The sequence below is a fragment of the Anneissia japonica genome, unplaced genomic scaffold (genome assembly GCF_011630105.1).
Source record: "Anneissia japonica isolate Jap-2015-1 unplaced genomic scaffold, ASM1163010v1 scaffold5088_len281106_cov177, whole genome shotgun sequence".
NCBI classification, from domain to species: domain Eukaryota; kingdom Metazoa; phylum Echinodermata; class Crinoidea; order Comatulida; family Comatulidae; genus Anneissia; species Anneissia japonica.
In genome coordinates this window covers 19,183-40,966 of record NW_022714400.1, presented here as the reverse complement: position 1 = coordinate 40,966, position 21,784 = coordinate 19,183, and the positions used below count along the sequence as shown (strand labels likewise).

At 33.4% G+C, this 21,784-nt stretch overlaps 1 protein-coding gene across 1 annotated transcript in view; it reads left to right on the top strand.

Annotated features, from left to right (window-relative positions):
- The first annotated feature begins 8,754 nt into the window (after positions 1-8,754).
- The window catches only part of LOC117109021 (unhealthy ribosome biogenesis protein 2 homolog), a 22,868-nt gene continuing 9,838 nt past the window's right edge, over positions 8,755-21,784 (top strand). Inside the window, exons 1-13 of the mRNA XM_033251248.1 lie at positions 8,755-8,768; positions 9,538-9,693; positions 12,733-12,988; positions 13,356-13,499; positions 16,154-16,278; positions 16,758-16,893; positions 17,439-17,506; positions 18,327-18,540; positions 18,728-18,810; positions 18,975-19,235; positions 20,059-20,380; positions 20,817-21,044; positions 21,630-21,782. Of these exons, the coding sequence (XP_033107139.1) occupies positions 8,755-8,768; positions 9,538-9,693; positions 12,733-12,988; positions 13,356-13,499; positions 16,154-16,278; positions 16,758-16,893; positions 17,439-17,506; positions 18,327-18,540; positions 18,728-18,810; positions 18,975-19,235; positions 20,059-20,380; positions 20,817-21,044; positions 21,630-21,782 (2,160 nt within the window). The remainder of the gene's footprint in view (positions 8,769-9,537; positions 9,694-12,732; positions 12,989-13,355; positions 13,500-16,153; positions 16,279-16,757; positions 16,894-17,438; positions 17,507-18,326; positions 18,541-18,727; positions 18,811-18,974; positions 19,236-20,058; positions 20,381-20,816; positions 21,045-21,629; positions 21,783-21,784) is intronic.

Genomic DNA, 21,784 nt, shown 5'->3' with positions numbered 1-21,784 from the left:
GTGCTGTTGTACAATAATAATTTTCTATGTTTGAAAAGTGTGAAAAAATATTAACAAATTAATAAGAACATTTTCAGGCTGAAATTGGCAAAAATATAAGAACACTGAGCCTGGACAAAATTTTACTTTTTCTCGAAAAATACTGTAATATATGTCAGTAACAAAAATAAATGGAAATCATGTGAGGTTCTTACACAAGGCAAAATCACAAGTTTATATATAGTCAAAGATTACGAGCACAGTGTTTTAAGTACTGTACACTTCAAGGAATCCAAGCCAAATTAAGAATGGCGTAATGTTTTTTTAGATTGATGTAATTATATTGTTTTATTTTTAAACAGAATATCTGGAAATAGAAGATGTAATAAATAAGTTTAAATTTGTGTACCGTTGTTGTATATGTAGCCAATATGAACAATTAATTGCTTGTGTATGTTATTGGCCATCTCTGTCATTCATCACAATTTTAATAAGGCTCCGCTGCATTTCTTCCAACATCTGGCAGCCATATTTATGACATAAACCGTGTGCATCGTACGGTACACTTGACTAGTTTTCTGTACTACACTTCTAAGGACTTCATACAGTCTTTAGTCCATCAATTAGTTACAATGTTATCAGATATGGTATATCTTTCGTGGAGTGTGTAGTGGGGAATTTTATTTTCGTGCTTAAAATTAATGGGATCAGAAGCTTATTGTTTGCGATTTCAATTTGACCGATCTAAGATTAATTATCATTGCCACTTACAGGTTTAGTTTGTCAATAACTATTATTATAACAAGATTTTAAAAGTTGAGAATATATAATCATTTAATCAATTGTTCTATTTATATGGCACCATTCTAAAGCTCTGTCTACACTATCAAATTTTGTGTGACAAAAAAGTGTGATATGCCCATATATGGGCATGATGACATCACACCATGACCATATATAGGCATAGCATTACTATATATGGGCTTGTCACATTTTTTTGTCAAAATAAATTTGATAGTGTGGATAGAGCTTTACAGTCACTACTTGTGGCGCCATTTCAGAAAAGATTATTTAAATTAAGATACAATACAATAATAGATAACAAAATATTAAACACACACAATGTTCACCAGAAGGAAATTTTGAGTGTCACTAAATATTGCTTGAGAAAATGATAGTTGCAGGCAAATTTTATAATTCAAGACACACAAATTCAAATTTGGTATGTTTTTTTGTAATTGGTTGATTGATTAATAAGAAATAAAGTATATAATTAAAAACAAATAAGCATATAATTATAAATATAAGCTTCACTTCCCAAGCCTGTAACTAGGTTTATGGGAAGGAGAGTAGCCTATCCTATAGGCCAATTACTCAGAAATGTTTCTTCAATAAAAAAAAAAAAAAAACTTGTGATAAATACTACTACAGAAGTAAACTTGTCAAAAAAGGTGGTTCGGCTGGACACACCCTAAACCATCCCGGGTTACGGACCTGCTCCCCATCATCTTTTTCTAATACTAATAATATTGTTATAAATTCACATTAAATAATAATTATATTAATTATCATTATTAATTATATTTACTGACTGTTATTAATTTTTATGAACAATATATACCACATCTTTGTTTCATATTGCCAACCTATCCATTTTATCAAAGTAAATCTTACAGACACACAATAATGTTAACATATTCAAATTCAGGACACTGAAATATATTTTACTTCATACAATTATTACCTCACTTATGTGAGATAATTGCCAACAGAGGTGCTATAGGAGTTGCAACGTGCATAATCGAAATTTCTTTGTATAAATCATTCTATTCTAGTGTTTTTTTTAACCGTTATAATGCGATATAGTAGGTGTACACATCAATGCATGTAAATCATGCAAAAACATGTGTTCGCAATGACATCATTATCAGGGAATGTGTCCTTAAAATATGATTGACATACATTTTATGCTTAACAATACCATGTACGTTTAACACCATCGTATGTAGACGTATATGAACACATTAATTGTGCTAAAATGCGATAATGTGAAACCATCAGGATATGCAATTTGATCTTGCTAAAAACCTCTTTGTTAATCGTGTTTTATGAGCAACAAACAAATTATGTAAAGATTGCTGGCAATAATTGCATCCAAAGCATTTGCTATTTTGTGTTGAGGATTTCAACCATGGCACCTCCCTTGGAATTGGAATTACATACAAAGAGATATTTTTGTGTAGATGATGATGATGATAAAACATGGTCATGCTTATGGAGAATCGTCTGTTATTATGAGCTAGAAAGAATGAATATATTAGTTGATAATTTTTACCGTGTAGAAATCAACACTTTACAACATTGTCTTTCTGTGGTCATTATTTGTATGCCTTTAAATAAGGGTCATTATTTTTGTTTTTGCCGTCCTGTAGCATGCAAGACAGATTTGTCAGAGAAATACATTATATTAGCTAAGATTTTCAAGATAAGTCGTAGCCCTGAGGTAGGTATATGACACTCTTGGTTTCTAATCAAGATATCGGTTGCTTGTTGGTGTCTTTGGGCAAGGTTCGCATTGCATCTATCAACCAATGAGTTAAATGTAATATAACGGTCATGCATTTGCTATTGCGCATTTATATTTATTAAATAAAGAATGAATTAATATAATTTCGCCCAGAAGCAGAGGTAAACAAAAAACAATAATGATGGTGGTTGTTTTAAGTATCATCCAAAAAATAAAATTAATGTACACAATAAATGAATTGATTATGCTTCGGAAAAGAGGGTCCACCAACCAGATATATGCAGATACCCACCGGCAATGTAAATCTGGTTGAGAAAACTGAGTGTTTTTACATGTTGACCAAATGATCATAGATATACAATATACCACACACTTAAGCATGTATAAAATGTGAAATCTGCAAATTGCGTATGTATAAGTAAATATTATTCCCACTCCTGAAATACCAACAATGCTACTCCAAACCAAGTGAATTGTTAGAAATCAGTTCACGCAAATGTAATATACTCGTCCATTGTTATCTTCTTAAGTCTCACCAATTCCCTACTATGCAACGATAGGTTTTATATGTAATTACATGCCAATTGCTTTAATTCCCTATCAGTATGTTTACCGATTTGTGTACAATCTCAGCGATAAGTGTCACTGAATAATGTCTAGGGTGCATCCGAGCACTAAACAGAAATTGCAGTTGTATAATTTTCCTAATAATCACACAGATTTACACAGGGTATAGGTTGCCAATCGTTAGCACAAATTTAGGTACGCCTGAAATAATTCTAAGAAATTATGTAGGTTGAATGCGAATTAGCCATTTTTTATGTACGTTTTACTCTGGATCATATAGACGTTCATTTCTTCTCTTTGTTTAACAAACTCTGTTTGCTGCCACCAGTCCCGATATTCGATATGATAACTTCTAGTTGGGGCCGTGTTGTTCGGGGCTATTTGGGTTTCAGGGCTACAGTAAACCATTTTGCAAATAGAGAAAAATTTTAAAAGAGAACTAGCAAAATGATTTTTTGTTCTAGAGTGGATATTTGATATGTCATTAATAATAGAATCAACCTTAAAATCATTCTTTGACTATTTTTTATGAAGTTATAGACGATTATATAAGATTTTACCATGACGTCACTGGCGAAAAAGTAACAAAAGACCGTGTAAATAGTGCCGCGTAGGGTATCCATCGCGTAGGATATCCGCCGCGCACGATCGTTGCGTGCATGCTGTAACAATCACAATTTACAACCATGGTTACAGCGTACACGCAAAGATCGTACGCAGCGGATACCCTACGCGGCGCTATTTACACGATCTTTTGTTACTCTTTTGCCAGTGACGTCATAGTAAAATCGTATATAATTGCCTATAACTTCATTAAAAAAAAGGCCAAAACACGATTTTAAGGTTGATTCTATTATTAATGGCATATCAAAAATCCTCTCTAAAACAAAAAATCATTTTGCTAGTTCTCTTTTAAGTTGTTCTTAGGTGTTAAAATAGAACGTACAGTATTATACCCAAATAATGAAATAAAAGTGTTTTGAAAAGTACAAGTCTCCCTCTAATTAAAGACCCCTCCAATTAGAGACCAAAGCTGCTAAAGACCATGGAAGCTCCAGTCCCAATTATAGTGGTCTTTAATTGGAGGGAGATAGTTAGGGGGAGGGGGGTTGCTGTTTAAAGTTTTCTGTCCAGCGATGGTATTGCCATTGCTTATATAAGCTACAGTTGGAGCAGAATAACAATTTTTAATGAAATTTCTTCCATGGATATTACTGCAGTCATGAATAATGACATCGCTAATGTTCTCAAAACGTAAATTAAAATGCCTTCAGAGTCACAGCATGCATTTGAGTTTCAGTGATTTTTTTTTAGTATAATCTCCCATCTTCCCTACCTGTTACATTTTTATTTTCTGTTTATGCATGGAGGTATTATAGTTTACTATAATACCTCCATGGTTTATGGTTTCTTTGCTCTATGGTTTATGCAAGAGTCCTCTGCTAAAAAGCAGTAATATTGTTTATGTATATTCCATTGTTGGTGGATTATTTATCAGAAGAGAAACCCTTGGTGCAGCCGATTGTTCCCAAATGTATTAAATTGCATTAATGATGGCTGCTTCATATCTACACCTGTAAACAAGTAGAATAAAATGCACCATTGCGCCGTAATTACATAGCATCAGTACCTAGCTTGAATGATAATAAATGTTAATCACATGGATTTTAATAGTTTTTCAAACGGGCCCGCACCTCGTATTAGGGAAGCTGTATCTCAATCACAATGTGAATGAATACATTTATCTATACCCATATCTGGTACACAATTCTAAGGGGTGATGTACGATAAAAATGGCCCCTGAAAGAATGGTCCCGGAAAAAATGGCCCCAAATGGCAGGTAGGTAAAAATGGCCCCTAATGATAAAATTCAGTAATAAAAATGATTATTTTTTTTAAGTCTTCAAATATTTACATGCTATAAAATAGCAAGAATTGAATCAATCAATTAAAAAATGCCTCCCCCCCCCCCCAATTGATAAAATTCAGTAATATAATAGTTTTTCTTTTATCTTCCAACTATTTAAATGCTATAAAATAGCAAAAATTTATACAATAAATCAACATAAATCATATGCATTTTTAAAAATTCAGCAATAAAATTGACAAAGAACATTAAAAAACAATTTCTTTAAAACCATTTTGTCCTCCACAGGTTCTTTTAACTTAAACATCATACCCCATACTACAAACGAATTAAGCTCAAACATTGCTTCCTAATAAGAACAACATGATAAACAACATAGTATAAGGCATGACGTAAAATCTAATAATTAAATATTTGAATTTCAAATAGAGGAAATGCTTTCCACACCAATTAAATGCAAAAATATTACCCATTTTGATATACACTTTAATCTCTGGCTAGCTTAATATCAACATTTCTCTGACAAAAAAACAGTTGAATGCCTTATAGTCATGATATGCCTATATATGGTCATGATGTGATCGTCATTATGACCATATTTAGGCATGTCACATCAGGACTGGAAAGGGCTTTAAATTTGATGGTAATTAAAGGATTTTTATATATAAATCAGTAGAAACTGATTTTTGTCGTAATAAAAATTGGTAAAAAAGGTATTTTGATTCTTTGAGATTTTAAAGATGGATGTCCAGTGGCGGATCCAGGAATTCAAAATCGAGGGGACCCAGGAAGGGACTTTTACAGATTAAGGATCTATACCAAGCTCCACCATAGTTGGAGATGAAGTATGGAATTTTATGGCTATGATAGGACGCACTCAAACTTTAATTTATAATATATAAATATTATATATAATATAATTTTCTCTCTTTTTTACGTTTTAAAATTTAGTTTGGAATCTTTCACTGATGTTTTTATGTCTTCTGGGGACTCCTACCCAAACTTAAATGTAGTTTGCATACATGGTACTGGTATAGTCCATTAAAGGAAGAACATGCTTAAAGCGTTTGCCCAGCAACGTGATCCATCAGATATTCTGCTAGCAGAAGATCTAGAAACACACTATAACTTATGTTGTCAGCGTTAAGTAATGTGCTTTTACCTTATTGATGTTAATGTAATTTTATTTTAAAGCTGTTATTTTACACATAGTAAATTTATTACGGAGTTGTCATCGTAGGTAAATATTTATGACCTGAATATGATATGCAAACGTAACAAGATAAATTGTCTCTGCAGATTCGTTCAGAGGTGTAACATCACATCTATTTCAACAATCTTACTGGTCTGTTCTTGTACACTAATAAATCTTTTATTTTGATGGTGTAAGCAGACAGATAAAGCCAGAATAGATTCTTTAATGAAATGTCAGTTACTTGGAAAGTTTAATGTAATGTTTAATTTAATGAATACTTTCCAAGCTGTGTTTAAAATAATTATGGTATTGTTTGTAACTATATTTGTTGCTGTCTCTTATACACATCTAGATGTGTATAAGAGACAGATCAATGATAATGATATAGATGTTGTAGGTGAAGAGAGGCGGAGTTGTTGTATTCATATATTAGCTATAGAAATTCTGACATCTATTTATGTGCTTTGTTTTGTGTAGCAATTAATTAGCCAAAAGCATACTTCATTTGAGTCTCTACTAAGTCCAAGCAAGCCAGGTTGACTGTCGCGGCTCTTGTAAACAAACGCGATTGCGGACAATATCTGTCACTTTGACCGCCTTAAAGCATTACAGCAAGCTATTAATCAAACTAGAATCGTTCAATATGTTGCCAACATTTTAATCTCTATTAGATTATAATATTACTATCCGTCTGGTAATTGATTTACTGTCCCGGTCACTTTTTTTTTTTCCCTCAAGCAGTCATGAAGTGAAATCTTTTACATATTCGTTTGAAATGCTTGTTTAATGAGTGAAGAAACCTTGTCAAACTCACTCACTCACTCATTCACACAAAAATATTCATCTCCAAAGAAAATATGTGTACAACCTGAAATAACAGAATGACATTTCCTTTTCTGTTCAATCACATTTTATTTTCCAAGAAATGAAACAATATAGTCTGATTGCATATTAATAAAACATGAGAAATCAAGTACTAGTTTATTTGACATTAACTCCACTGTAGCTGTCAAGCTTTTCTTCTGTGGGTGTAAAGGTGGAATGAACATTTAATTTTAATGAATTTTAACTGTTTAAAATTCTTGGTATGCACAATTTAAGTTACTTTCATTGCATACAGGGCTTCCAAACAGTCTACATAAAATAAAAAAATAAAAAAACAACAAGGCATTTTAGGAACAAGACACAAGCCTTTATTCTTTAGACATTTGCAGCAATATTGTAAATGATACAGAATCTACTGTATCTTCACTTTAACAGTTTTGAAAAGCACATAACTAAACACATAATAGCTATACTCCACTGTCATTTGCAATATTCATCAAAACAAGATAACCTTCCTGTATCGTTCATAAAGGAGTTGGAATAACGCGCAGTATCAAATGAAAAAAAAAATCCATATTCACTTACAGCTATGTTCATACTGATTTATCTTTAAGATATGTTGCTTTTTTTTTTCTCTTTTCTGCTTTTAAGTACTCTGAATTTTCTTAAAGCCAGGCTTCGGAGGAAATTCTGTTTTTTGATGTGTTGTGCAACTGATTTCTTAAGACACAAAAATCAAATTTGACAAAAAAACTTGGAAGTGGTCAATGAGATACTGATTTTTCAATATTTAAATACTCTGACAAAAAAGGGGTGTAACCAACTTTCCCCCCCCCCCATTTTTAAATATCTTAACCACTGAGAAGTTTGTCGTCAAATATGATTTTTGTGTCTAAGAAAAGTCAGTTATACAATATATGAACATTATTTTTTTCCTGTGGAGCCTAACTTCAAAGATATTTTGTTTGTCTATGGTTTTCTTTCCACTTGAAACTTTAGATTTGTACAGAGTACTGAAAAACTGCATGCCAAATTATAGTAAATATATACACACTTTTCCAGATGTTGTGTTAGTGAACCAGCCAAATATTTCTAGCCTGTCTAGATGCTTCGGATTTTTCTATACCTCCTAATGATTATAGTTGCTAGTTCTTGTAGATACTTTAGATAGGTATAGTGTCTGGAATTACAGTGTCCTGTTGACAAGTAAGCTCCATACCGTAGTTACATGATGTGCATTTTTAACTGTCAGGAAGTGAAAAGTTCCTTGGGTAATTATATGCTTACCTTAGGTATAAAGTCAACCCCCTAAATTTGTATTGATTTCAATGCAAAATTCTCCATTCGGGTATTAATAATAATTCTTCTATAGTACCGGTATCCACCACTAATTGTTCATGGCACTTTTTCCACCGAGGCTTGAACAGGAAGGAGAAAAGGTAACAAAAGCCTGGTTCTCATGAGAGCCCTAGTATCCGGATCGGGAGCTAACCGTTAGCAGCCGTGTGAGAACATACTGTAGCCAAAACCAGGTTGGAAATCTACCATTTATGACCTAATCTCTGCTTTGCAAGAGGTATTTACTATAATGACCTGAAATATGATTTAAAGAAATGAGACTTCAAACTAGATTTAAATGATGCTGGGCAAAGTCCACCCCATACCTTCATGTGTTTGCAACCAATTATAAAATAAATTCAACATACTAGCCTGTCCTAGACTCAGGGAGTATTTAGTCCTTCATATTCTTTTGTTTGTGAATTGCAATTGTTGGGATTTGTTTGTCTTGTTAACATGAAATTTAGAAGGTAAGTTAGTCTGAGTCTTGGTGAGGCCTAGCTATGCTAGACCTGTAAAGCTCTGTCAATATTGTCAAATTTTCTTTGACAAAAAATCGTTGTATCCCTCCCTATATGAGGCATGTCGTGGCGAAATGGTTAGGTTGTCGCACAGGCCAGTAATGAGTAAATGAGCTATAAAATATGGGAGCTCAAAAAATTGCCTAAAAATCCAAATTTGTGTTTGACTATAGATCAACAGTTTAATGTCTTAATATTAATCATGTCCCTAAGATTATTAGTTTTGTAAGTGGTCAATAAATCGTTTATTTAAAGTTATTTTTATAGTTAATTCTATTAAACAATGTATGCACATAACTTTGGAAGGCAATTACTCAAAATCATGTTTATCTTGACTCTTAAAAGTGCTGTAGATTCACTTTCCAATAACTTAGGCTGGAAATGTCCAATTTTAATGAATGACCCCTCGTTTTTAAGATTACTTACTCAGGTATCTGAAAATACTAATAACTTGAATTTCAGTTTTTGCTTAGCCATTTTGCCACAACATGCCTCATAATATGTAGTCTTAATGTCATCATGACCATTTGTAGGTTTGTCACATGTTTTTGTCAAATAAATGTTGATAGTAGTCTGGATGGGGCATTATAGCCAATCAAAGATAGGAACCTCATGATATTTACATTTTCAATAGCTATTGAAGGTTAATGCTGGCTCAATATTAATTTTGATTTGGTTTCCTATGAATATGACAAATTCTTTTTTTTTAAATAATATTTTCAGGTGTGCACAGGTTTATCAAGGATCCCGCAACACCATGGGACCAAAAACTTAAGTTGGCCCGGTTCGCATGGCAGTCAGAGAAATGCTTTATACCAAACAAAGACCAGGTTCTTATAAATTGGGCGTGTACATCAATAACCCAAGCATCCAAGTAAGTTCCTTCAAAACTACTAATGTCAAATTTAGAGGGGACATGTTTCTGGTGGTGTTGTCTCAATCGGCCCCACTTTCGGGCCCCCCTTTTAGACATCTCTGAATCCGCCCCTGACTACTGTTCCATATGCTTATATATTCATAAATTTATAACACAGTTTTCAAATTCATATCCAATAACAAGCACCCGCAAATTGCTGGGGAAATGCTCTATAAACTAAATTTCTCATGTCTATTAAGCCATGTTCTCATTTAATAATTAATTTTGACCAAGATGATGGGTTACTTTATTGTACTTTAACAAGTTGTACCATTTGGATATAAGTATGCATTAGGTTTTAACAAGCATACAGCTAAATGGCAGGTAGTTTTACGCATAATTGGTCAGTCTGCTAGTGAGTAGATTCCGTGAAAAGGTCCAAATCAAACTGGGTTTTCGAGAGTGTAGGGTTTTTGTTTATTTGTGAGAATCAAATCTTCATAGGATTTTAACCTAAGCTCAGTGGCACAACAATGAGGGCTGGAGCCCATTGCTAAGACTTCTTTTGGGCTGCACTGCCCTTGGAAAATATATTCCTCTTTAGCATTTTAAAGGCATATTATTTGTGTTTTTTTTTAGATGTTAGTGGTCTTTAAACAGGCCACACTCAGCCTATGTATGGGGAAAAAATGCTGTGAATATCCTAAACCCTTTAGGGCCTGGGCCCCTGGCTTTAGCCATTGAAAGCTCATAGCTGTTACACCACTGCCTACGACTGGTGGAAGGCAAGCATTTTAACCACAATTTCATGCTTCACTTTCAGTGTGTAAAGGTATCTCACCGACTTGAACATAGTTGTAGGCTTACAGCAAACATTGCATGCAAAACTTAATACGGTAGCAACAAATATTGGTGATGCTTATTACACAAATTGCTGCAAAGCCGCTGTAGATACCTACGGTACCACAATACTAGCCTAAGCCTTAATTGCTGCGAACGTAAGAAGACATTTGCAAGAAGAAGCAAAAAAAAATGTTAAAAGCATCCCAAATTATCAAAAGCTTACATATGAGATGTGTGTGAATGCGTGAAACATACAAAATATCTTGGGAGTTAGAACTTGTTACAAATATTAACATTTTTTTTCTAAGTGTCTGAGTGTGAATTTTGTATAGCATATTTGTTCTTATTCATAATGACCTGTACTGCCAAACTATGTCACAATTGTCTTGAGATAAGTTGTGAGAACATGACATAAGTACTGTACTATGATGTAATTTAGTATCTGTGTTTTCTTCATTTCGTCAAAACATTCTCTAAACATTATTTTTTTGTAAGATACTCTTGGTTTTGTGATTGATAACCATATGGTCAGCTAAGCAAGGCTGACAAAGTTTGTTTACTGATCGCTTATTAAAGTTATCACTGAAGTCACAACACGATGTGACACCTCTTTACTGAGCAACACAACCCAAGTAGCTTATATTGCTTATTGTCTCCTCAGCTAAGCTACAATTTACATTGAATTTTCAATGAACATAAATTTCTAACTAAGCTTTACAACATTGCATTAGTATTTTTGATTTAAATACTTATATTGACTATTAAATATACATAGGATAACTAATAATACTGTATATGCCACGCTTTTGTTTTTAGTCAATTAAAAGTTATTAGGCTTCTGATATATCATTTGAAAAAGGTATAATATAATATAAGATAATTATTTGCAATGTGTGTTACACTGAGTGAATAATTTCATATGAAAAGTAGAACCATGTTTAAATACAGTTTCTGGAGGGAAAACATTTTTGGATATGTTGTACAACTGATTTTTCTAAGACATAAAAAGGATTTCTGACAAAAAAACTCTGTAACAGTATAATGAGATTCAGATTTTTGAATATTTAAAAACTGGGGGAAAAGAGGTGTAACAACCCTATTTTCACCTCTTCCCCCAAACTTTTAAATATTCAAAAATCGGTATCTTATTAACTGTTTCCGAGTTGTTTGTCAAACACCCTGTTTGTGTTTGGCTTTAAATCACTTCATTGGCTATCAATCCACTGTACCTCACTAAATAGACAATGAACTTTAGCCTAATCTGATTTAGAGACACACTGAATCCTTTCATTTACTAACTAGTGTAGCAGTAATCAATTTTCATTTAATGTTTAAATCTATTTAAAAGGCAGCACTTCTCATGTTTTTTTAAACAGATTCAAAATGTTCAAAATGTTTAATAATGTATAGACTATGCACATGCACATACATAAATACATGATTTAATTTAGAAAGCATACTGTACAAATTGAAATTGATGAATAAAAAAAAATATTCACAAGATGGCGCTCTAAACACTAGCTAATCACTATTTTGGATGTGACTTTGGTACAATTAACTCATTGGTTTTATCAAAGATACAGTACTAGAAATACAAGATAGAGCACTCACATAGCAAAAATAAGGCGGAAATTGATCCAGACGTACGCGGCGCCCTTATCTTTTTATAATGCAAGTTTTCTATACTTGGTCCAGATGTACAGGGCGCCCTTTTGTTGCTACGTATTTCCAGATGCACACGGCGCCCTTCTTTTTGCACTAATGGAGGAAAACTTTATCACTAATCAGAGTCCAGTCATACGATTCTGCGCATTTGTGTCTGTCATTTTATTGTTTTGATTTATTTATGCCTACTTGTTTGTATCTTATGGATAATGGCAATGATTTCAACCTCCGCAAAAGGAGATTATTTATTCACAGTTATGTAACGGTAGCAGAAGTTTTTTAGATCCAGTCGTACGCGGCGCCCCATTGTTTGTATTCCCACCATGCATTTCGGTGGAACAGTTTTTTTTTGTGGACAAACTCTGTTTGTGTTTCTAGTATCTTTAGTTTTATGTCATCATAACATTTAATATGTTTTCTTGTACAATTACCATATTATTTTGGACACTAGGGGGAGCACTATCTTTTAATCATTTGTTTTACTGAATGTATATCTGAATACACATTCCCACATTGATGTCATCATAACCATTTATAATGTTTTCTCAGGTTAGAAATCGGTCAGGATTGTGTTCACCAGCTGTGGCTGTATCTTTCCGATGTTCTCGGAAGCATCCATCTTCAGCAGTTGATTAATACAGGAGCCCTCTTCAGTCTCCAAGCAAACTTTAGTATTGCGGTGATTGAGTTTCTAGAGGACAGCATTCATCATAAAGACCATTTGACCTTAGTTCTGAAATGTTGCCGTTACATTTTAACTTACCCTACACTGGCTGTTAATCTGACATCAAACTTTGAAAAATTGGTACGTAGCAGAATAATCTGTCGTTTAGCTAATAAAATTTTAAGTAATTTATATTTTAAAAACATCATCTTTGTCCACACTCAGATTTTATGTGACAAGCAAATGTGATATGCCCATATTTGGGTGTAATATGACATCATCTTGCGCATGGGAACATCACGCAAATTTGTCACATAAACTGATAGTGTGGAGAGAGCTTTGTGGGACATTTTTTATACCTTGTTTTGTAAACTTGCCATCTTTTTAGCTCAAGACAGTATAGCAATACTGTGCGCGTTTGTTTGTGAGAGCCGTGTTTCTTGGTTTTACGCAATGAAAGCCTTGTTAAATCTGATTAAAAAATGTGTCATATTGTTTTCCATTTTAGGCGCAATTAACTGTTACTCTGATCAAGATAAGCGTTACTTATGTTGTAGAGACGGGAGAATTGTGCGAGGACCTAAAATATGTTCTAGAGGTGATTCTAAAGCACTATCAGTCCTCATTGGTCAAACATACCTCAGCTAGAAAGGTAAATATGAATGAATTCGCTGTAAAACTTGGTTGCTGAGATGCTGTCTTGGTTAGACGTTTTTCATAGCCACAGTATGATTTTGCTCGACTTTCCTGTGCATGATCCTGTGGATCGGATACACATTATTATGTTACGTTTCGAAGCCAAATAAATCTTTCTTTAAACTTCTGTCATTACTTAGAATACTTTTTGTTTGGCAAGCTTGCCATTGTTCTATTGTGGTGCTTACGAGCCCATAGGCCTACTCTCTTCATAATAGGGACTGCAGTTTTAGGTCTATCCTATTTCATGTATTATTAAAAAAAAAAAAAAAAAATCTGACCTGCCGACCTTTGATCTCGATTTATTCCATTTAAGGCCAACACTTTTTTTTTTTTTGGCCTAATGAAGCTTGATACTATGGAATAATACGAATATATAAAATAATAAAGCTTAATTTTAAGACTGAAATCTATAGATGAGTTAAATCTAAAGCACTGCAACTGCTTAACAACCCAGACCCAATATGCCACACCATTATGCTGTGAAATCACTGAATAAATGCTGTAGATCTGTGTGATGAATTATTACCTTTCTTTAAGCCTTCATCATTCAATATAAGCTGCCATTTTCTAGAACTACAAGAAAGTCACTATTAGTGGACATCAGCATCATCTTTGTATCCATGGTCTAAAATACTTTGCATGTGCATTAACATATTTCTTTGCAACCGAATTCCTCCTTGTTTTTTACCAACTTCAGACATTTAAATTTCTCAAGGCGGCCGTTAACAAATAGTTTTCAATATAGCTCTTATTTATTTTTTTTTATTATCCATTTGTTGTCTTATTTCTGTGAAAACTATGGTTGCCATTCGTCTGTAACATGCTAACAATGTTACAAAGATACCAAAACAAAAAAAAAGACTAGTTAGTCTTCAGTCTTCGGAAGTAATTATCTGCCTTGGCAGATAAATTCTGCTAGAGAAGATTACCATTAAGAAGCTAATCAATTATAAATGAATGTATAATGTACTTTGGGCATTGTGCTATTCCTGAATATTCTACTACTGTCTATGTTTTTTATTGTCTATTTTGGATACATGCGTATTGTTAAGAGCATTGGGTTTCATAATCCTTGTTATATTTTATTAAATCTTGATTATTCCAATGTAAAACAGCCATATACAATATTGTAGCCATGTGCGGAAATAATTTTGCATTACAAAAACACCGTCTGATTTGGGTACATGCATGAGAGCATTGTGTTCCATAAGTATACCTTTGTTATATTTTATTAAAAATTTGATTATTCCAGTGTAAAACAACCATATACTGTAATAAGCAGCCATATGCTGAAATAATTTTTGCATCACAAAAAAACAATCAGATTTCACTATATATTGCCAAGGGTTACAAGTCTAAAGGCCTGTTTATACTTGCAACGATAACGATAAGGCCAAAAAAAATGTGTTTGCCACGTTTTGGGAAAATCCAAAAAAATAGGTAGGTCGGTAGAAAAACTTTTTTTAAACCAAAAATGTGTTTCTGCTTAAAAAAAATTGGCCTAAAAACTAAAAAGCATTGTTCATATAGAAAAATAAGAGAAGTTTTGACACTAGGACTATTCGATGGAAATATTTAGACAAATCATTTAAAATGATGTCATAATCATGAAAAAACGATAAACTCATAGTAGTAATAACGTTTTTGTCGTTCTTCAATGATCATGATGTCATTTTAACTGATTTGTCAAAATTGTTGCTATCGTATACATAATAAATCGTTATCGAATTGTCCTAGTGTAAAAACTTCCCTTATTTCTTTTATTTTCCATATGAACAATTGCTTTTTAGCTTATTATCGTTATTGTTATTGTTGCAATTATAAACAGGCCTTAAATGCTTTGCCTCCACTGTCAGGTTTTATGATGCATTGTTGTGATTTGCTGTATATGGGCATAATATCATATTATACCTATATATGGTCATGATGATGTCACACCAAATCCATTAGAGAGCAATTCTTGGGTATTTTTGTCTCATAAAATTTGATAGAGGGTTTAATACAGTTTTTTCAGAAATTTATGCAATTAAGAATAATGATGATGCTGCCAGTTATGGGCTCTTCTCCCACCTTTACCTGTATTTAAGATGCATAGACACCACTGCAAACCAGGCATACAACACAAGCTACAGTGACCTTAAATTAAATGTTTAATTGTTTTATAAAAAAAATTTACATTCCAATATATATTATATTCAGCCAAACTATCCCAATTTTATTTGTTAAATCGTATTTTGTATATTTTTATAATATTTCTTCTCAGTTTTATTTTACATTAAATTTAATTCTCAAATATTTTTTTCTCCCTATTTTTTGTTTATTTGGTGTATCTTGTTAATTATTTAAAGACATTTTCCTGGATAAAACTAGTTTTTTAATTAATAATTATAATATTTTGATTTTGTCATGTGAATTTTGTATTTGTTATCATCAGTGTTTATAGGTTCTCTATGATTTGTACAAAAACTTACTTTTGTATTGATATGTTATTTAGAAATAAATGAAACTGAAACACCAGATTGTTAATCTCTTATCCCATTTTCATATACAATTGTAATTTACCATCACTTATCTATCATAATTACTTTTCATTTCTTTTCATGGCAGTTACTTGTTTCGACTCAAGAAAACTTACTAATTCCAAGTTTTCAGTTATTGGGGGAAACATCATCTGACCTACTTAGCATTCAAGATCAACTAGAGGTCATTCTATCTATGTCAATCTTTAACAGGTAATGGTTGTATTAAACAAGTATATTTACCCTGGATACTGAGGTCAGATAATAAACAGTAATTTGTGTTCTGACCATTAAATTTGTCAAAATAAACAGTTATTCTGGCTTCGGATTTATGTTTATAAATCCATGGTGTGGTATCCACCATACAATATAATTTATTGTAATTGTTGGCTGTATTTAAGCTTTAATTTGTTCTTTTTTTTTTTTTTTTTAAAGAGAAACAATGGTTTTAAATTTAATTAAAGTAATGCTAGACTATATACTAAAGTATCTGAAGTTGATGTAAAGGTATGGTTTGGAAACAGTTAACCTTTAAGATAACGTAAATCATTTCATTTGTGATTGTCAGTTCTTGTTTTGAAATTTGAGAGATGAACATTTTAGCCTGAAGCAACCTCTGCTTCAAATAACAAAGGACTCACATAATGTGTTTCGCAACATTGAAACTGAAAGCCCCTGTAATCTTCTCGTAGAGATCTGCATGCCGGTTACGTGGATTACTTGAAGTCGTTGGCGTTTAAGCATGTGAAGCCGACAGAATTGAAGCTGATCATATTACAGATTCATCACTTCTTTGAGTTCTTAAGGGATGTTGTTAACAGCTATGAGGTAAATTTTTAAGTTTTTTTTGTGTACAGTATTTTGCATCTTCAATTTTAGTCCATAGAGGGCAGTATAATAAATTTTGCTTTGTGTTGTGGATTCTATTGATATTGGTAGCAGTACAGGTAAATGAAGGTCATCATTGTAATCATTGTTATGAAACTCATCCTCATTTTTACTTATCAAATATGATTATTCTTATCCCATCATCATCATTCATAGAATCAGAATCCAGTAGCATATCTGGTGGCATATCTTGAAATGGTGGGTGGGGATGGGGGGTGTCACCTGATTGAGGGCATGGGGCCCTGATAGGGATGCGAAGGTAAAGTGGGGAACTCAATAATTAAGTTAGGAAGGAGCTAGGTGATAGGTTTTTTTTTTTTGCTTCAAACAGTTTCAATGGAGAACAAGCTCTTTTATGGCGGTGTGTGCTCCCCTCCCCTAGATACGCCACTGCCAGAATCATTATATTATATATTGTTGAAATAATTCTTTTCAAATCACCTTACAGGCAATAGTATAATAGAAGTTCACTTATCTCTTAACAGGGTCAAAGTTTGCAGTGCATTTTTGGTGCTTTCCCAAAACTATTCAAATTATTTCTTGGTTCTTTAAAGTGAGTATTTAAAACCAATTATAAAGATATTTCCTGTGTAGAGGGGAAGAACTTACAAATTCAATGTTTGAATTGCATACTTTGTATTTTTCATAACAACTACTGCAGTGGATATGTGCGCTTTATTATTATATGTTGATTTTTGTACAGACCATCCTTTGACATAGTATTTAACATTGTACGTGAACTTGCTTTTTTGTTTATCTGCAGACTGCAATTATAATAGTTGTTACCACATCCTATGTGAACTTCAAGCCTGTAGCCAGGGGGGTTCAAAAGAAACCCCTTTTCAAGAAATGCCCTTATAAATTATTAATAAAAAGTGCCTTTTGCATGAAAGTTTTTACATAAACTCCAAACATTTGTAGTTTAGCATTGATTTATGAATTGGAGTGCCATTTCTGGATCATCTGAGGTTTTTTATCTCTAAAATCTCCCCCAACTATGGTGGGGATGAGGTGAGTGTGGACTCAAAGTGCCCTTTTGTGAAAAAGGGCACTTTAGATATCCTGCCTACAGGCTTGAAGTTGTTTTTCTTCATCTTCAAACCACCTGTTGATCACTGACCAACCTGTGTGGACTTGTTTTTTATTTATCTGCAGACCATCTGATGGTATAGTATTTTACCATCCTATATTTCTGCAGCCCATCTGATGATATAGTATTTACCATCCTGTGTGATCTTTTTTATTTATCTGCAGACCATCTGATACTATATTATTTACCATCCTATGTGAACTTGTATTTTTTATGTGCAAACCATCAGATGATATAGCATTTACCATCGTTCATAAACTTCTTTTTTTTTTACTATCTGCAGACCATCTGATGATATAGCATTTACCTTTCTGTGTAAAATGTGTAGTATCCTGAATATATGTATAGACCCTATCGAATCAGTACCCACTGCAGAAGGTACCATGGAAACAAACCAAACTGAAACCTCCAAGCCAAATGATTTGATAAATTGGGATTTGGCATTACCATGTGTTGAGCAAATGTTGGGTATCGCCTTTAAACATAACATATACCACGTAAGTTACATATTATTTAATTTCTAATTCTTTTACTAACCTTGTCACATCTTTTCTTAGGTTAAATTTTAACATACACTGTATATTGCATTAATTTACATTTAATTTGTTTTAATCATCAGGTAGGAATGTGTCTCCACCTATCATTTTTTTTTTACATTGACTCTAGTTTCTTCATTGTTTTTAGGTGGCTAGTGATGCGGCAGATGGAAAACCTGTATTCACTTGGCTAAATGATCTTCTTCAAAAGCTCCTAAATGTGGATCTAGAGTAAGATACCTTATTTGACTTTAATAGTCATTAACATAATACACAATAATGTTCTAGATGCCATTGCTCAATCTTTATTGTGGTTCATTCCAAATAAAAGATTTCTTCACAAAAGTATTAATCGTTTATGTGTTATTTCAACTTCTGTTTCTTTGTCTATACAGATTGTCTTCATCCTGGTATCGATGTCTCCACCATATGGTGGATCTAAACCACCTTCTGGTGGAACCACATCTCAAAGACATCTTTGCCAAAAGTTTGCTGAATGTGCCGTCTGCAGAAGACCCAGCAAAGACCAACTTCTTCGACCATGTCCTTCAGGTGTACACCAAGCTGCGTCAGTTTGATAGATTTGTTGAGGTTCTGTTGGTGTGCGTTCGTGAAACTGAGATCTCTAGTTTTGATTGGCTTGATAGTTTTCAAAAGTAAGTTTTACCAACTGTCTATCAGGTGCCCCAAGTCTTCCTAGAAACTAATCCGTCTTCTGCAGTTTAACCAAATGAGATGTGTTTAGAAAGCTCATTAAACCACGTCTCCTTGAAGTTTTTTTTCCAAATTAACTTGAGCCCTGTGACATTTAAACTGCAGACCATATGGATTAAAAATAGGCTCTTGATAGGAGCATGTGTATACTGCAGAAACTAGGTCAAAATTACCCTAAACATTGTCCATTATCGGACAAGGTGTTAGCAGCCATTGGTATTTTGTCAAAACGTATTACCAATTTCCAACTCCCTGATAAAACTGCATTCACACTCCACTTGGCATGGCATGCCTGTCAAATGAAATAAACTGAAATGGAACTTAAAGCTGTGGACTCACTGCGTCGTTCGATGGTCGTACAATTGTGGGCCGACGAATCCAATTCTGTTCCCTATGAGCGCTGAACGATGCGAAATCGTCTGTTGATTGTAGGTGGCAATCTTAACAGATCCTCATTAAAAACGATGTTGCGCACGTATTGTGCCGCTGCGTTTTCCGTAGATTCGCGTCAGCTGTCGACCGTCAGGCACAGTGAGTGCCTGGCTTAACACATTCCATTTTACAGAAAAATTCCACTACCACAGCATAGAGTATATCTGCGCCAGCACAGTATACTAAAACAAAGATGTATATTTTTTACTATTTTTATTATTTATTGTGTTATATCCAGTCATCAATTTGATTACTTTGGTCATTACTCAAATGAGTGACTATCAATTGAGTAATGTATGCTTTGATCCATGCTATTTCTTTCATGCTTGTCAGTTTTCCTTCCTGTGTACATGGACTCACTCCTGGATTAAGTCTGGATGTTTGGAGGCTATTTCTCAATGAGATTTCCAGTAACTACATTCAGAAACTGAAGGCAGTAGATGAACCACCAGCAAAGAAAAGGAAAGTGCAAAATCATGCAATACCTGTGAAGAATTTGGAGGCAATCTCTTCCTTATCAAAGATGTTCATTCTTGAGCTACCCCTCATTAACATATGCTCTATGGCCCTGAATTTGAAGATAGTGAAAGAGCTCATGATGGATATGAAAACAGATTTACTGGTTCCACTGTTAAAAAGTGACCAAGTTAATCAGGTTGGTAATTGCAGTAGTAGGTCCCACCATGTTCACCATTCCAATCCATACTTAAACTTAAAAGAGATAGGAATACAAAATTGTTAATGCACAAGAGACAAGAAAACAAATGGAGAAAACAGTATATTTAAATTATTTTGAAAACCAAAAAGAATAATTAGTTTCGTCTAGATTTTAACACAGACTATATCTTCTATTACAGTAGAACCCCCTCCTTTGGGACACCTCTATTAAGGGGACAGTTTTTTTGGCCATGAAGTGAGGAAAATGTGTCTTAACACTATAGCCAACCCTTATTCAAGGGACACCCCTATAATGGGGCACTTTTTTCGGTCCCAAGTTTGTCCCTTTAATAGTGGTTTTACTGTATTAGTTTTAATTTCATCATTAATCTTTTATTTTACTAATTACTGTGATGTTTTAATTTTTCGTCTAGGATTCTTCCCTTACACTAAGCACATTCATGCTGTCTTATGCTTGGGGAGAAGCTAATCTGTTGCTCAGGCAACACACAGCATACGGTGTTGATGAAAAGCTAAGCCTCCCAGAACCATTGAAACATGGTGACTTTAGCTACCTTCATGAGTATGTACCTCCCAAAGTGTGGAGAGCAAGCTCCTCAAAGTGGGTGGAAGCCAAGGATAGGAGGCTTGACGCTGTAATGGTAAGATTTAATTAATTTACATAATATTTATCGAGAGAGAGAAATCCAGCACAGATGATCTGGGTTCATAGTGACCAATGTACCAATTATTCTTTGATGCGTAAGCCTTGTTTGCATTGATTCAGTTTTGATAAAGACGAATGGTAATTTTATCTAGGCTAAATTATACTGCTGTTTGCATTCTCATTTAAATATGCAGTGGGTTTTACCAAGACTGTGGCTAAATACTATTTGTTATGCAAATATTTGAACATAGCATGCATTTAAATGTAGTTCAAATTAAAATTCTGATTGAGTGATTGAATTTATTTGGTAATAAACAGTAAAACCATAAACAGTAAAACCATGATAGTTAAAACGATAATAGTAAAGATCTTAAAAAGCTAAAAAAAAAATATATATATTTTGTATATTATAAATATTTAAAATTCAACAATGCACAATAACCACAAATTAATTTTTGATTAAGCGCAATATCTCAGCTTACCTTTCTTGCTCTGTGGTGCTGAACTGTACTAAAGGAAGTAGCTTTAAATCATGTATTAATAACACAACTAATTTATGATTTTCTTCATTTATGTTTAGATACTTTTGAGTTTTCAGCAGGTGTGTAGCCTGTTGCTATATGAGGACACTGACGACACTACAGTGAAATCTACCATAAAACAGATAATGGGTTCAATTTTGTCTTACAGTACTGACTTAAAAATATCACCCAATGTATTGTGGAAGGGCCAAGT